Source organism: Neophocaena asiaeorientalis, unplaced genomic scaffold, assembly GCF_003031525.2.
Source record: "Neophocaena asiaeorientalis asiaeorientalis breed wild unplaced genomic scaffold, Neophocaena_asiaeorientalis_V1.1 scaffold298, whole genome shotgun sequence".
In the NCBI taxonomy this organism is placed as follows: domain Eukaryota; kingdom Metazoa; phylum Chordata; class Mammalia; order Artiodactyla; family Phocoenidae; genus Neophocaena; species Neophocaena asiaeorientalis.
Genome location: NW_020171997.1, coordinates 379,215 through 393,826, shown reverse-complemented (window position 1 = coordinate 393,826; position 14,612 = coordinate 379,215). Strand labels below are relative to the sequence as shown.

The following is a 14,612-nucleotide window of genomic DNA, read 5'->3' as shown; positions in this document are numbered from 1 at the left end:
TTTTTTTTTTTTCTTTTTTTTTTTTTTTTGTTTTTTTTTTTTTTTTTTTTTCTTTTTTGCGGTACGCGGGCCTCTCACTGTTGTGGCCTCTCCCGTTGCGGAGCACAGGCTCTGGACGCGCAGGCTCAGTGGCCATGGCTCATGGGCCCAGCCGCTTCGCGGCATGTGGGATCTTCCCAGTCTGGGGCACGAACCCATGTCCCCTGCGTTGGCAGGCGGACTCTCAACCACTGCGCCACCAGGGAAGCCCTAAACCTATTTGTTTTTAAGCATATATTTCTAAGTTTGAAAATGCCCATCTGTGAATAACCTTGAACTGACAGTTATTGCTGTGAAGGATTTTAGAATGTAAACATTTGTGTAGGTAAATTAATTTTACCTTTGAAATTAAGTTTACCTATGAAAGAATCCCAGGGTGAAGGTAAAATGTGTGTGAATCCAAACCACATTGGTTTGTTCTGTTCCTTTATTGTTTTTGAGCAAATACTTGTCGCCTAGGTTTGGGAAGTTAATTAAATATCACATGTGTGACAAAGGAAATACTTGGAGAATAAAATCTTACATATGTGTGAAATAAACAGCTTGGAAGAAAAGCAGAGTGAAGAAAATTGCATTTTTGATGTTTTATTCTTCAATTGCTTTCTTTAATTTTGTATACTTTATGATAACCTTTCCTCAGCCTGTCCAGTTATATCTTCTGTTCTGAAGTAATGTCATACTTGCATTTATTTAAACACTTTTCACATAAACATTAAAAAAATTTCCAAAGCAGAACATTTTTTTTCACTAAAGAAAGGCAGGCCTAGATTTTCCCACCATATAATGTATCAGTAATTTAGAACTGGTAATTTGCTGGCCTGGCATTCCTAGATGAGAAATTTTACCAATTTTCCTTGTTAAGTACCTGCTTATGGTAGAGATAGATTATGGTTGAAAACTAGCAAAGTGGAATATGTAAGGAGTTTACTTAAACTAGAATGACTTCCTTATCCTTGAAATTAAGTACTATAGTGGCCTCACACTACTTGCTTTCTGGTTTTTGCGTTGTAGCCATATATGATATGATCTCACAAAGAGCCTCATTCAGTTACTTTGCCTGATATAAAGCCATATGACTTTTACCTCAAGACCTCTTTGGTTTTGGCTTCAGTTTAACTACTGAATTCATCCGCTGTAACCATAGATTTTCAGAGGTAGAGGGACCATTGAGGCTGTCATCCGTAACTCCTTATTTTTATGGTTGAGGAAGCCAGTGCTGGAGACTGTGATTTATCCAAGCATGGAGGATGAATGGTTGGTATTAGGGCATTCAGTTAGCTTTTATGAAATTAATTTGTTTCTTATTAGAAGCATCTTTAGTATTCATTGGAATGAAATAACTTTATACATTATCTCCTTACCAAAAACATTATACCTGTTTATCTAATAGCAGGTTAACATTTGATTTATATCCTTAGGAATTTAATAATTGGGTGTTTGATTAGTACTTCCTCGAGGTTAATCTGTCCTTTGCATAAAAGCCGATCTGTTGTAATTCAGGAAAACTCTTCTGTTTTCCTAATTGACTGAAGGATTTAGGAGATTTTTCAAGACTTGATTTTTTAATGAAAACCTGTTTACTGGATATATTTTTTTCCTAAAATAATTTTATAATTACCTACTTTTGCGTTCCTTTACAGGTACTGTAATCAGGTTCTTTGTAAAGAGATTGATGAATGTGTGACTCTTCTTCTTCAAGAGCTTGTCAGCTTCCAGGAACGCATCTACCAAAAGGATCCTGTAAGAGCAAAAGCGAGGCGACGGCTGGTCATGGGTCTAAGAGAGGTTACGAAACATATGAAGTTAAACAAGATCAAATGTGTTATAATTTCTCCAAATTGTGAAAAAATCCAGTCCAAAGGTATGAACATTTTACTTTTGAAGTGTTTTGATATTTATGTAATATAATTGTAGAATATGCAGTGAATTTTAAAGTGGAAGCCATATGTCTTCTTTAGCAGAGTTTAGGTATAAAACATAATACTGAACATGAAGAAAGAAAATGAAATGTTTCAGCACCGGAGGTAGAGTAATAAAATTGAGATCAGATTGTAAAGAAAAATCCCCATTTATGAACACTAGTGAAGGATTTAGTTGGGGCCAACCAAGTGTCTGCTGTGTTGTGATCAGAGTGGGAGCTACTAAGCAGGCATTTCTTTACCTCTGCAAATATATTCTACTTTATTTTTTTTAACATCTTTATTGGAGTATAATTGCTTTACAATGATGTGTTAGTTTCTGCTTTATAACAAAGTGAATCAGCTATACATATACATATATCCCCATATCTCCTCCCTCTTTTGACTCCCTCCCACCCCTCTAGGTGGTCACAAAGCACTGAGCTGATCTCCCTGTGCTATGCGGCTGCTTCCCACTAGCTATCTCTTTTACATTTGGTAGTATATATAAGTCCATGCCACTCTCTCACTTCGTCCCAGCTTACCCTTCCCCATCCCCATGTCCTCAAGTCCATTCTCTACGTCTGCGTCTTTATTCCTCTCCTGCCCCTGTTCTTCATAAAAATTTTTTGTTTTTTGTTTTGGATTCCATATATATATGTGTTAGCATACAGTATTTGTTTTTCTCTTTCTGACTTACTTCACTCTGTATGACAGACTCTAGGGCCATCCACCTCACTACAAATAACTCAATTTCGTTTCTTTTTATGGCTCAGTAATATTCCATTGTATATATGAGCCACATCTTCATTGTCCATTCATCTGTCGATGGACACTTAGGTTGCTTCCATGCTGACTATTGTAAATAGAGCTGCAGTGAACATTGTGGTACATGACTCTTTTTGAATTATGGTTTTCTCAGGGTATATGCCCAGTAGTGGGATAGCAGGGTTGTATGGTAGTTCTATTTTTAGTTTTTTAAGGCGTCCGTACTGTTCTGCATAAAGACGGTATCAATTTACATTCCCACCAACAGTGCAAGAGGGTTCCCTTTTCTCCACACCCTCTCCAGCATTTATTGTTTGTAGATTTTTTGATGATGGCCATTCTGACTGGTGTGAGGTGATACCTCATTGTAGTTTTGATTTGCATTTCTCTAATGATTAGTGATGTTGAGCATTCTTTCATGTGTTTGTTGGCAATCTGTATATCTTTGGAGAAATGTCTATTTAGGTCTTCTGCCCATTTTTGGATTGGGTTGTTTGTTTTTTTGATATTGAGCTGCATGAGCTGCTTGTAATTTTGGAGATTAATCCTTTGTCAGTTGCTTCATTTGCAAGTATTTTCTCCCATTCTGAGGGTTGTCTTTTCATCTTGTTTATGGTTTCCTTTGCTGTGCAAAAGCTTTTAAGTTTCATTAGGTCCCATTTGTTTATTTTGGTTTTTACTTCCATTACTCTAGATGGTGGGTCAAAAAGGATCTTACTGTGATGTATATCATAGAGTGTTCTGCCTATGTTTTCCTCTAAGAGTTTTATAGTGTCTGGCCTTACATTTAGGTCTTTAATCCATTTTGAGTTTATTTTTGTGTATGGTGTTAGGGAGTGTTCTAATTTCATTCTTTTACAGGTAGCTGTCCAGTTTTCCCAGCACCACTTATTGAAGAGGCTGTCTTTTCTCCATTGTATATTCTTGCCTCCTTTATCAAAGATAAGGTAACCATATGTGCATGGGTTTATCGTTGGGCTTTCTGACCTGTTCCATTGATCTATCTTTCTGTTTTTGTGCCAGTACAATACTGTCTTGATTACTGTAGCTTTGTAGTGTAGTCTGAAGCTAGGGAGCCTGATTCCTCCAGCTCCGTTTTTCTTTCTCAAGATTGCTTTGGCTCTTCGGGGTCTTTTGTATTTCCATACAAATTGTGAAATTTTTTGTTCTAGTTCTGTGAAAAATGCCAGTGGTAGTTTGATAGGGATTGCACTGAATCCGTAGATTACTTTCGGTCGTATAGTCATTTTGACAGTGTTGATTCTTCCAATCTGAGAATGTGGCATATCTCTCCATCTGTTTGTATCATCTTTAATTTCTTTCATCAGTGTCTTATAGTTTTCTGCATACAGGTCTTTTGTCTCCTTAGGTAGGTTTATTCCTAGGTGTTTTTTTCTTTTTGTTGCAGTGGTAAATGGGAGTGTTTCCTTAATTTCTCTCTCAGATTTTTCATCATTAGTGTATGGGAATGCAAGAGATTTCTGTGCATTAATTTTGTATCCTGCTACTTTACCAAATTCATTGATTAGCTCTGGTAGTTTTCTGGTAGCATCTTTAGGATTCTCTATGTATAGTATCATGTCATCTGCAGACAGTGACAGTTTTACTTCTTCTTTTCCAATTTGGGTACCTTTTATTTCTTTTTCTTCTCTGATTGTTGTGGCTAAAACTTCCAAAACTCTGTTGAATAATAATGGTGATAGTGGGCAACCTTGTCTTATTCCTGGACTTAGAGGAAATGGTTTCAGTTTTTCACCATTGAGAGTGATGTTGGCTTTGGGTTTGTTATATATGTTGAGGTAAGTTCCCTCTATGCCTACTTTCTGGAGGGTTTTTATCATAAATGGGTGTTGAATTTTGTCAAAAGCTTTTTCTGCATCTATTGAGATGATCATATGGTTTTTCTCCTTCAGTTGGTTAATATGGTGTATCACATTAATTGATTTGCATATACTGAAGAATCCTTGCATTCCTGGGATAAACCCCACATGATCGTGATGCATGATCCTTTTAATGTGCTGTTGGATTCTGTTTGCTAGTATTTTGTTGAGGATTTTTGCATCTATATTTATTGGTGGTATTGGCCTGTAATTTTCTTTCTTTGTGACATCTTTGTCTGGTTTTGGTATCAGGTTGATGGTGGCCTTGTAAGAATGAGTTTGGGAGTGTTCCTCCCTCTGCTATATTTTGGAAGACTTGGAGAAGCATAGGTGTTAGCTCTTCTCTAAATGTTTGATAGAATTCACCTGTGAAGCCCTCTGGTCCTGGGCTTTTGTTTGTTGGAAGATTTTTAATCACAGTTTCAATTTCAGTGCTTGTGATTGGTCTGTTCATATTTTTTATTTCTTCCTGGTGCAGTCTCAGAAGGTTGTGTCTTGCTAAGAATTTGTCCATTTCTTCCACGTTGTCCATTTTATTGGCATAGAGTTGCTTGTAGTAATCTCTCAAGATCCTTTGTATTTCTGCAGTGTCAGTTGTTACTTCTCCTTTTTCATTTCTAATTCTATTGATCTGAGTCTTCTCCCTTTTTATTTTTGATGAATCTGGCTAATGGTTTATCAATTTGGTTTATCTCCTCAAAGAACCAGCTTTTAGTTTTATTGATCTTTGCTGTTGTTTCCTTCATTTCTTTTTCATTTATTTCTGATCTGATCTTTATGATTTCTTTCCTTCTGCTAACTTTGGGAGTGTTTTGTTCTTCTTTCTCTAATTGCTTTAGGTGTAAGGTTAGGTTGTTTATTTGAGATGTTTCTTCTTTCTTGAGGTAGGATTGTATTGCTATAAACTTCCCTCTTAGAACTGCTTTTGCTGCATCCCATAGGTTTTGGGTCATCGTGTCTCCATTGTCATTTGTTTCTAGGTATTTTTTGATTTCCTCTTTGATTTCTTCAGTCATCTCTTGGTTATTAAGTAGTGTATTATTTAACTTCCATGTGTTTGTATTTTTTTTTTTTACAGATATTTTCCTGTAATTGATATCTAGTCTCATAGCGTTGTGGTCGGAAAAGATACTTGATACGATTTCAGTTTTCTTAAATTTATCAAGCCTTCATTTGTGGCCCAAGATATGATCTATCCTGGAGCATGTTCCATGAGCCCTTGAGAAGAAAGTTTATTCTCTTGTTTTTGGAGGGAATGTCCTATAGATGTCAATTAAGTCCATCTTGTTTAATGTATCCTTTAAAGCTTGTGTTTCCTTATTTATTTTCATTTTGGATGATCTGTCCATTGGTGAAAGTGGGGTGTTAAAGTCCCCTACTGTGATTGTGTTACTGTAGATTTCCCCTTTTATGGCTGTTAGCAGTTGCCTTATGTATTGAGGTGCCCCTATGTTGGGTGCATAAATATTTACAATTGTTATAGCTTCTTCTTGGATTGATCCCTTGATCGTTATGTGGTGTCCTTCTTTGTCTCTTGTAATAGTCTTTATTTTAAAGTCTGTTTTGTCTGATATGAGAATCGCTACTCCAGCTCTCTTTTGATTTCCATTTGCATGGAATATTTTTTTTCCATCCCCTCACTTTCGGTCTGTGTGTGTCCCTAGGTCTGAAGTGGGTCTATTGTAGACAGCATGTATACGGGTCTTGGTTTTTGTGTCCATTCAGCCATTCTTTGTCTTTTGGTTGGAGCATTTGATTGGAGCATTTAATCCATTTACATTTAAGTAAATGGTTGGAGCATTTAATCCATTTACATTTAAGGTAATTATTGATATGTATGTTCCTATTACCATTTTCTTAATTGTTTTGGGTTTGTTATTGTAAGTGTTTTCCTTCTCTTGTGTTTCCTGCCTGAGAAGTTCCTTTAGCATTTCTTGTGAAGCTGGTTTGGTGGTGCTTTACCAAAGCAAAGAATTTGGTGAATTCTCTTAGCTTTTGCTTGTCTGTAAAGGTTTTAATTTTTCTGTCAAATCTGAATGAGATCCTTGCTGGGTAGAGTAATCTTGGTTGTAGGTTTTTTCCTTTCATCACCTTAAATATGTCCTGCCACTCCCTTCTGGCTTGCAGAGTTTCTGCTGAAGGATTAGCTGTTAACGTTATGGCGATTCCCTTGTATGTTATTTGTTGCTTTTCCTTTGCTGCTTTCAATATTTTTTCTTTGTATTTAATTTTTGATAGTTTGATATGTTTCTTGGTGTGTTTCTCTTTAGATTTATCCTGTATAGGACTCTTGGCGCTTCCTGGACTTGATTAACTATTTCCTTTCCTATATTTGGGAAGTTTTCATCTATGATCTCTTCAAATATTTTCTCAGTCCCTTTCTTTTTCTCTTCTTCTTCTGGGACCCCTATAATTCGAATGTTGGTGCATTTAATGTTGTCCCAGTGGTCTCTGAGACTGTTGTCAATTCGTTTCATTCTTTATTCTTTATTCTGCTCTGCGGTAGTTATTTCCACTATTTTATTCTCCAGGTCATTTATCCGTTCTTCTGCCTTAGTTATTCTGCTATAGATTCCTTCTGGAGAATTTTTAATTTCATTTATTGTGTTGTTTGTCATTGTTTGTTTGCTCTTTAGTTCTTCTAGGTCCTTGTTAAGCATTTCTTGTATTTTCTCCATTCTGTTTCCAAGATTTTGGATTATCTTTACTATCATTACTCTGAATTCTTTTTCAGGTAGACTGCCTATTTCCTCTTCATTTGTTTGGTGGGTTTTTACTTTGCTTCTTCATCTGCTGTGTGTTTTTCTGTCTTCTCATTTTGCTTAACTTACTGTGTTTGGTGTCTCCTTTTCGCAGGCTGCAGGTTCGTAGTTCCTGTTGTTTTTGGTGTCTGCCCCCAGTGGCTACGGTTGGTTCAGTGGGTTGTGTAGGCTTCCTGGTGGAGGAGACTGCCGTCTGTGTTCTAGTGGATGAGGCTAGATCTTGTCTTTCGGTGGGCAGGACCTTGTCTGATGGTGTGTTTTGGGGTGTCTGTGGAGCACAGGCTCCGGATGCGCAGGCTCAGCGGCCATGACTCACGGGCCCAGGTGCTCCGTGGCATGCGGGATCCTCCTGGACCAGGTCATGAACCCACATCCCCTGCATCGGCAGGTGGACTCTCAACCACTGCGCCACCAGAGAAGCCCTCTGGGAGAGCTTTTGCTGTGTGATATTACGTGCAGCCAGGAGGTCTGTGGTGGACCATTGTCCTGAACTTGGCTCTCCCACCCCAGAGGCACAGTCCTGACACCTGGCTGGAGCACCAAGACCCTGTGTGCCACACAGCTCAGAAGAAAAGGGAGAAAAAAAGAAAGAAAAAAAGAAAGTAAATTTATTAAAGTTAAAAATAAGAAAAATTTAAAAGTAATTAAAAAAAAGAGAAAGAGCGAAGAGACCAACCAAACGAAAAAACACATCCACCAGTGATAACAAGCACTACAAACTATACTTAAAAAAAAAATAAAAAGAACAGACAAAACTCTAGGACACATGGTAAAAACAAAGCTATACAGACCAAATCACACGAAGAAGCATATACATACACACTCACAAAAAGAGAAAAATGAAAAAAAAACATATTGTTGCTCCCAAAGTCTACCACCAAAATTTCAGGATGACTCATTGTCTATTCAGATATTCCAGAGATGCAGGGTACATCAAGTTGATTGTGGAGATTTAATCCACTGTTCCTGAGGCTGCTGGGAGAAATTTCCCTTTCTCTTCTTTTTTCGCACAGCTCCCAGGGTTCAGCTTTGGATTTGGCCCCACCTCTGAGTGTAGGTCCCCTGAGGACGTCTCTTCCTGTCCAGACAGTACAGGGTTAATGTAGCAGCTGATTAGGGGGTTCTGCCTCACTGAGACCCGGGGTACGGAGGGGTACGGAATGCAGGGCGAGCCTGTGAAGGCAGAGGCTGGCGTGCCATTGCAAAAGCATGAGGCGCACTGTGTGTTCTGGGGAAGTTGTCCCTGGATCACGGGACCCTGGCAGTGGTGGGCTGCCCAGGCTCCCGGGAGGGGAGGTGTGGATAGTGACCAGTGCTTGCACACAGGCTTATTGGTGGCTGCAGCAGCAGCCTTAGCATCTCATGCCCATCTCTGGTGTCTGTGCTGATAGCCGTGGCTCACACCCGTTTCTGAAGCTCCTTTAGGTGGTGCTCTGAATCCCTTCTCCTTACACACCCTGAAATAATGGTCTCTTGACTCTTAGGCAGTTCCACACTCTTTCCTGGACACACTCCCGGCTAGCTGTGGCACACTAGCCCCCTTCAGGCTGTGTTTACACAGCCAACCCCAGTCCTCTCTCTGTGATCTGACCTCCAAAGCCCGAGCCTCAGCTCACAGCCCCGCCTGCCCCAGCGGGTGAGCAGACAAGCCTCTCGGGCTGGTGAGTGCTGTGCGGGAGTCTCTCCACTTTGCCCTCTGCACCCCTGTTGCTGCGCTCTCCTCCGTGGCTCCAAAACTTCTCCCCCGCCACCCCCCGTCTCCGCCAGTGAAGGGGCTTCCTAGTGTGTGGAAATTTCTCCTCCTTCACAGCTCTCTCCCAGTGGTGCAGGTCCCGTCCCTGTTCCTTTGTCTCTGTTTTTTGTTCTTTTGCCCTACCCAGGTTCATGGGGAGTTTCTTGCCTTTTGGGAGGTCTGAGGTCTTCTGCCTGTGTTCAGTAGGTGTTCTGTGGGAGTTGTTTCCCATGTGTAGGTGTATTTCTGAGGTATCTATGGGGAGGAAGGTGATCTCCACATCTCACTCTTCTGCCATCTTGAAGGTCTCCTCTGGTGCAGCCTCCTCCCCAGCTCTTCAGGCAGGCCTGGAGCAGGGGCACTAGCCCCGCAAAGGAGCAAGTGAAAAACCCAGCAGTGGCGACCTGGCAGCTGGTTCCCGGAGGTGCTACCGTGTAGCTGGATGGCTCATTTCTGGCCTATTCTGCTTTAAAATTTTTGTATTACCCTCCTTTGATGGCTCTTTTCTCTAAAAAAATTAGGAAAAAGGTACAGTTCTCCTTCTTGGTCTTTGACTGTGGACAGGAGTCAAGTGTAGGCCAAAACGTATTTCTCATTATAGACCCTAGGTTATGTAGGCCCATACAAACATAGTACCGTGCTTTGATTCTGAAGCCAAGGTCATTACGAGTGGTCTTTTAAAGGTCCAGTTAATAGTTTCCACCGTCGATAAAAAGGATAGACTCTGCTAATCAACTTTTTTTGAATGTGTTCCTTAATGATCATGCTACTTTTGAATAAGCCGAATGCTTCCCTGCTTCTCTAGATAAATGAGAGATAAATATCCTCTTTTATGAAGAGGATATGGATTTATGTGATCATGGTCTGTGGCATTCTTAATAATAAATGGCCCTACTTTCTAATCATCCTAGAAAGTTTACAAATCAATTATTCTAAAAATAAAGAAATTATTTTGATAAACATTTCTGTCTTCTAATTGATGTATGGTTGACCTTTCCAAATCATAATTATTTTGAATGAACCTGAAAACATTTGGGCTATGTGACTTTATAATATCAACCAAAATTTTATTAAAAAATGTTTCTATTTTAGGAAGAAATACAATCTAATTTTGAAGGTCTGCTTTCCATTGTCCCCTTATAACTATTTATTTGCCACTATATTTAAAACAATTTCAAAATCAGTTTCCTGTCCTGAACACTTGGGTACTTAATTGGTCATTAGAGGGGTATATTTTAAATATATTAAACAACATAATTAATGCTCCTCAAAGAAACACTTTCAAATATTTTTCCTTTTACTATTGGGGCATTCTGATCTTGCCAGAGAGACAAAAATAATTACGTCCATTGTATGAAAGAGAGAAGTTGAAAGACTCTCTCAAACTATGTAGTAATTAATAACAATACCTAAACATCTCCTATAAATCCCAAATTCCAGATCAGTTCTTACATAATGGTTATGATATATGCATTTTTACCATAGTTCATTGAGTTTTTCCAATTGGGAAATCAAACTCTCTCTTATTTAATATAAGCCAACATGATTGTAGAAACAATATGACAGCAGTGACTAATGTCAGAAATGAAAATGGGCTCTCTAGACAGTTATCCTACCCTATTTCAGAAAAAGAAATATTATTTGTAATTTTTGTATCCTAAAATTAGTGTTCAGGATAGAACATGATGATTGTATGATGCAGCAATATTTTATATTCCACTAAGAAAGAAAAATTTTATCAATCCAAAGATTCCATTGATTGTAAAATGCTACCCTAGTTCAGAGTTGTTAGTATGTGGAAAAAATTTTGCATCTTAAAATCAGTTAAATACATTATTTAAAAAAAAAAGATACATGTCTCTGCCTCTGTTTATGGTGGAGATTTGTCTCTGAGAAACCAGCAGTAACAGAGGCTTTTGTACTATGTCGTGCACCGTTATTTGTCGTTTTTCATGGAGGAGCCATTTCAGGTGATTGGAGTAGACAGAGGCATCAAGTAGCAGTAGCAGGCAGAGGGGAAAAATACCAGTAAAAACAGTAATGTATAATCGGTCTTATTGCATGTGATAGGTTGCTTACTTGAGCTGAGAGATTAGATAAAGGAATCAGCCACTATTAACAATTTTAATTAATTTAAAAAAACGGAAAATGTTTATTATATTGTAATTTGACTCCTGCTATACTAGTCCCTGTAGAGAAACAAAAATACTCGCATTAAAGGAATATAGTATTTAACTGGGAGAAAGAAAATATGTACGTAATATCCAAATATAGTACAAATTCAGATAGGAAGTACAAATTCAGATAGGAAAATGTGGTGAACAGCCTACGTGCCACAAGCATTCATGGACTCCTTTGCTGCTGTGTTTTATGCTGTCGGGTGCTAAAATAGCTCCATTTAGGAAATAACTAAAAACTTCTATACATGTTGATTTCTCAGGTGGCCTGGATGAGGCTCTCTATAATGTTATAGCCATGGCACGGGAACAAGAAATTCCTTTTGTGTTTGCCCTTGGAAGAAAAGCTCTAGGACGCTGTGTGAACAAGCTGGTTCCTGTTAGTGTGGTGGGAATCTTCAACTACTTTGGTGCTGAGGTAAGACTTAGAAGATGCAGTCCCTCACTGCCCACCTGCCATAGTACATCTTTGGACACGTGCCATTGTTATGTTTGAGCATTTGGAGAAGTGATATGATGACTCTCCAGGAATGAGTGGAAAATTCTTGAGTATTACATTTCCTTTTTTAGTGTTGAAAACATTTGCGTAAGTCAATCCTATAGCATTGTGAAAAGATTTTAGCTCGTATTTCTGCTACAGTGATTTTTTTTTTTTTCCTGGGTTCAGATATGTACTACTTGACAATATATGTAACTGCTGGGTAAAGGTATCCAGTATTGTACAAAGTAAAACAAATTTCTTCAGTCTGTATGTTGGGTACATTTTGTGCTGCTAGGAGTCAAGAGAGAAAAGAATCCTTTATTTGGAGAGAATTTTCCTTTGAAAATGAAATTCCTAAACCAATTGAGAGAATAATTCTACACCCGTGATATTTGTCTTCCTCTCATAGTCGACTAATACAAACTTTGCCCATAGGAGCTGATAAATGTTAAAGTAAATGTTATTTATTTAGAGTAATGCTTATTAACTGATAACATTTTAAGATTGGTGGGGTTTTTTGAATGTGTGGGGTTCTTTTTAGAACATCATTTGACTTGTGGCTCTTACATTGAAACATTTTCAGTTGTACTTGTTTTAAATTGTATACAATCTGTGCATACAATAACTTTTTTATGAAGTTGATTCTAAAGTATTTTGTGACACAACTGATGGACCATTTTCCCTCTTCTCAGCCATACTATTTGTGTATATTTAAGTGTCTATCTTTCCTATCCAGTCACCATATTGAATACCCCCATTCCCCTATCCATCCAGTTTCTCTCCCACTACCCATTAAATTATCTGTCTGCCCACCTACTCTTTACGATCATGTAATTAATATTTGTCCTGCCATTAGAAGCCCATGCTTTCCTCAGTTATAGATATCACACGGCTTTGTCATAGTTAATGTGTTTCTTCATGTAAGTGTGAATTCCTCAAGGGTAGGACCCTTGTCTTTTTTTTTTTTTTTGACATCTTTATTGCAGTATAATTAATTTACAGTGGTGTGTTAGTTTCTGTTTTATAACAAAGGGAATCCGTTTTTATCTCCTCCTTCTTGCGTCTCTCTCCCACCCTCCCTATCCCACCCCTCTAGGTGGTCACAAAGCACTGAGCTGATCTCCCTGTGCTATGCAGCTGCTTCCCACTAGCTATCTATTTTACATTTGGTAGAATATATAAGTACATGCCACTCTCTTACTTCGTTCCAGCTTACCCTTCACCCTCCCTGTGTCCTCAAGTCTATTCTCTGCATCTGCATCTTTATTCCTGTCCTGCCCCTAGGTTCTTCATAAACATTTTTTGTTTTTTAGATTCCATATATATGTGTTCACATACTGTATTTATATTGTTCTTTCTGATTTCACTCTGTATGACAGACTCTAGGTCCATCCACCTCACTACAAATAACTCAATTTCATTTCTTTTTATGGCTGAGTAATATTCCATTGTATATATCTGCCACATCATCTTTATCCTTTCATCTATCGACGGACACTTAGGTTGCTTCCATGTCCTGGCTGTTGTAAATACAGCTGCAGTGAACATTGTGGTACATGACTCTTTGAATTATGGTTTTCTCAGGGTATATGCCCAGTAATGGATTACTGGGTCATATGGTAATTCTATTTTTAGTTTTTGAAGGACCCTCCATACTGTCACACATAGTGGCTCTGTCAATTTACATTCCCACCAACAGTGCAAGAGGGTTCCCTTTTCTCCACACCCTCTTTGAGAGGGATTGCATTGAATGTGTAGATTGCTTTGGGTAGTATAGTCATTTTCAGAATGTTGATTCTTCCAATCCAAAAACATGGTATATCTCTCCACCTGTTTGTGTCATCTTTAATTTCTTTCATCAGTGTCTTATAGTTTTCTGCATACAGGTCTTTTGTCTGCTTAGGTAGGTTTATTCCTAGGTGTTTTATTCTTTTTGTTGCAATGGTAAGTAGGAGTGTTTCCTTAATTTCTCTTTCAGATTTTTCATCATTAGTGTATAGGAATGCAAGAGATTTCTGTGCATTAATTTTGTATCCTGCTGCTTTACCAAATTCATCGATTAGCTCTAGTAGTTTTCTGGTAGCATCTTTAGGGTTCTCTGTACAGTATCATGTCATCTGCAGACAGTGACAGTTTTATTTCTTCTTTTCCAATTTGGATACCTTTTATTTCTTTTTCTTCTCTGATTGTTATGGCTAAATCTTCCAACAGTATGTTGAATAATAGTGGAGAGAGTGGACAACCTTGTCTTGTTCCTGATCTTAGTGGAAATGGTTTCAGTTTTTCACCATTGAGAGTGATGTTGGCTGTGGGTTTGTCATATATGGCTTTTATTATGTTGAGGTAAGTTCCCTTTACTTTCTGGAGGGTTTTTTTTTATCACAAATGGGTGTTGATTTTTGTCGAAAGCTTTTTCTGCATCTATTGAGATGATCATATGGTTTTTCTCCTTCAATTTGTTAATATTGTTTATCACATTGATTGATTTGCATATATTGAAGAATCCTTGCCTTCCTGGGATAAACCCCACATGATCATGGTGTATGATCCTTTTAATGTGCTGTTGGATTCTGTTTGCTAGAATTTTGTTGAGGATTTTTGCATCTATGTTCATCAGTGATATTGGTCTGTAGTTTTCTTTCTTTGTGACATCTTTGTCTGTTTTGGTATCAGGGTGATGGTGGCCTTGTAGAATGAGTTTGGGAGTGTTCCTCTGCTATACTTTGGAAGAGTTTGCGAAGGATAGGTGTTCGCTTTTCTCTAAATGTTTGATAGAATTCGCCTGTGAAGCCATCTGGTCCTGGGCTTTTGTTTGTTGGAAGATTTTTAATCACAGTTTCAATTTCAGTGCTTGTGATTGGTCTGTTTATATTTT

General features: G+C 38.2%; 1 protein-coding gene across 1 annotated transcript in view; it reads left to right on the top strand.

The window, feature by feature from the left end:
* The window catches only part of SECISBP2L (SECIS binding protein 2 like), a 61,194-nt gene that overhangs the window by 32,459 nt on the left and 14,123 nt on the right, over positions 1 to 14,612 (top strand). Inside the window, exons 15-16 of the mRNA XM_024748791.1 lie at positions 1,680 to 1,900; positions 11,520 to 11,674. Of these exons, the coding sequence (XP_024604559.1) occupies positions 1,680 to 1,900; positions 11,520 to 11,674 (376 nt within the window). The remainder of the gene's footprint in view (positions 1 to 1,679; positions 1,901 to 11,519; positions 11,675 to 14,612) is intronic.